Source organism: Pundamilia nyererei, unplaced genomic scaffold (assembly GCF_000239375.1).
Source record: "Pundamilia nyererei isolate P.nyererei 1_Seehausen unplaced genomic scaffold, PunNye1.0 scaffold06674, whole genome shotgun sequence".
In the NCBI taxonomy this organism is placed as follows: domain Eukaryota; kingdom Metazoa; phylum Chordata; class Actinopteri; order Cichliformes; family Cichlidae; genus Pundamilia; species Pundamilia nyererei.
In genome coordinates this window covers 1-1,117 of record NW_005194075.1, presented here as the reverse complement: position 1 = coordinate 1,117, position 1,117 = coordinate 1, and the positions used below count along the sequence as shown (strand labels likewise).

General features: G+C 38.7%; 1 protein-coding gene across 1 annotated transcript; it reads left to right on the top strand.

Moving 5' to 3' along the window:
- The first annotated feature begins 8 nt into the window (after positions 1-8).
- On the top strand, positions 9-1,088 carry LOC106456087 (gastrula zinc finger protein XlCGF71.1-like). The gene is given in 2 exon segments (XM_013908260.1): positions 9-1,065; positions 1,068-1,088. Coding segments are annotated over 2 exon segments (642 nt in total). The 5' UTR covers positions 9-444.
- Positions 1,089-1,117: the final 29 nt, after the last annotated feature.

Below are 1,117 nucleotides of genomic sequence, written 5' to 3'. Positions count from 1 at the left end.
AGTGGTACCTATGGCTATTTGCAAAAATACTGACATCTCTATTATGGTTTGGCACCACGTGTGTGGTCAAAAGTGAAGGAGTTAAGAATACAGAAAAGTATCAGCAGATTTTGCTCAACAACACAAAGCTATTTGAAAAGTGTCTGGTTAACAACAAATTCATTTTTGAGTACAACAATAATCCCAAACACATTGCAGTAAAAAACTCACCAAGGAAAACTGTCAGTCATCAATTTGCGCCGTTATCGTTATCGTTATCGCCGGAAATGAAAAAAACAAACCATATTGTGATATGAAAAAAATCTATCACCCAGCTCTAATATGTACACTTTATAGGTTTTATTATTCCATTAGTGCATTTCACTGTTTTAGTTCTTTGTCATCTTTGTCATAGGCAAAAGAAGGGGAAGCGTGCTGAAACCTCTCCAAATTTTTGACCAACCAATGCCAGCAAGTAAAGATGAACGAGTTGTAATCCCTGTGGACAAGACTTTCATCACTATGAAGAAGGCCAGAAGACGCCAGCGCATTGACAGTGGAGACAGAAGCTTCATGTGTGATCAGTGTGGAAAGGCTTTTACTCGTAATAGCAGCTTAAAACAACATAAGCTCATCCACACTGGCATTAAACCATTCAGCTGTGATCAATGTGGAAGACATTTCAATCACAATGGCAGCTTAAAACAACATCAACTCATCCACACTGGAGTTAAACCATTCACCTGTGATCAATGTGGAAGGTGTTTCAATCAAAAAGGCAGCTTAAAACAACATCAGCTCATCCACATTAGAGTTAAACCATTCAGCTGTGATCAGTGTGGAAAGTGTTTCAATTATGTTAGCAGCTTAAAAAAGCATCGCCTTGTCCACACTGGATTAAAAGCATTTAGTTGTGATCAGTGTGGAAAGTGTTTCAATCACAATGGCAGCTTAAAAAGACATCAGCTCGTCCACACTGGCATTAAACCATTTAGCTGTGATCAGTGTGGACAGGCTTTCACACATAATAGCAAGTTAAAAAAACACCAGCTTATCCACACTGGATTAAAACCATTCAGCTGTGATCAGTGTGGAAAGACTTTCACTGAGAATGGCAACTTAAAAAGACATCAGCTCG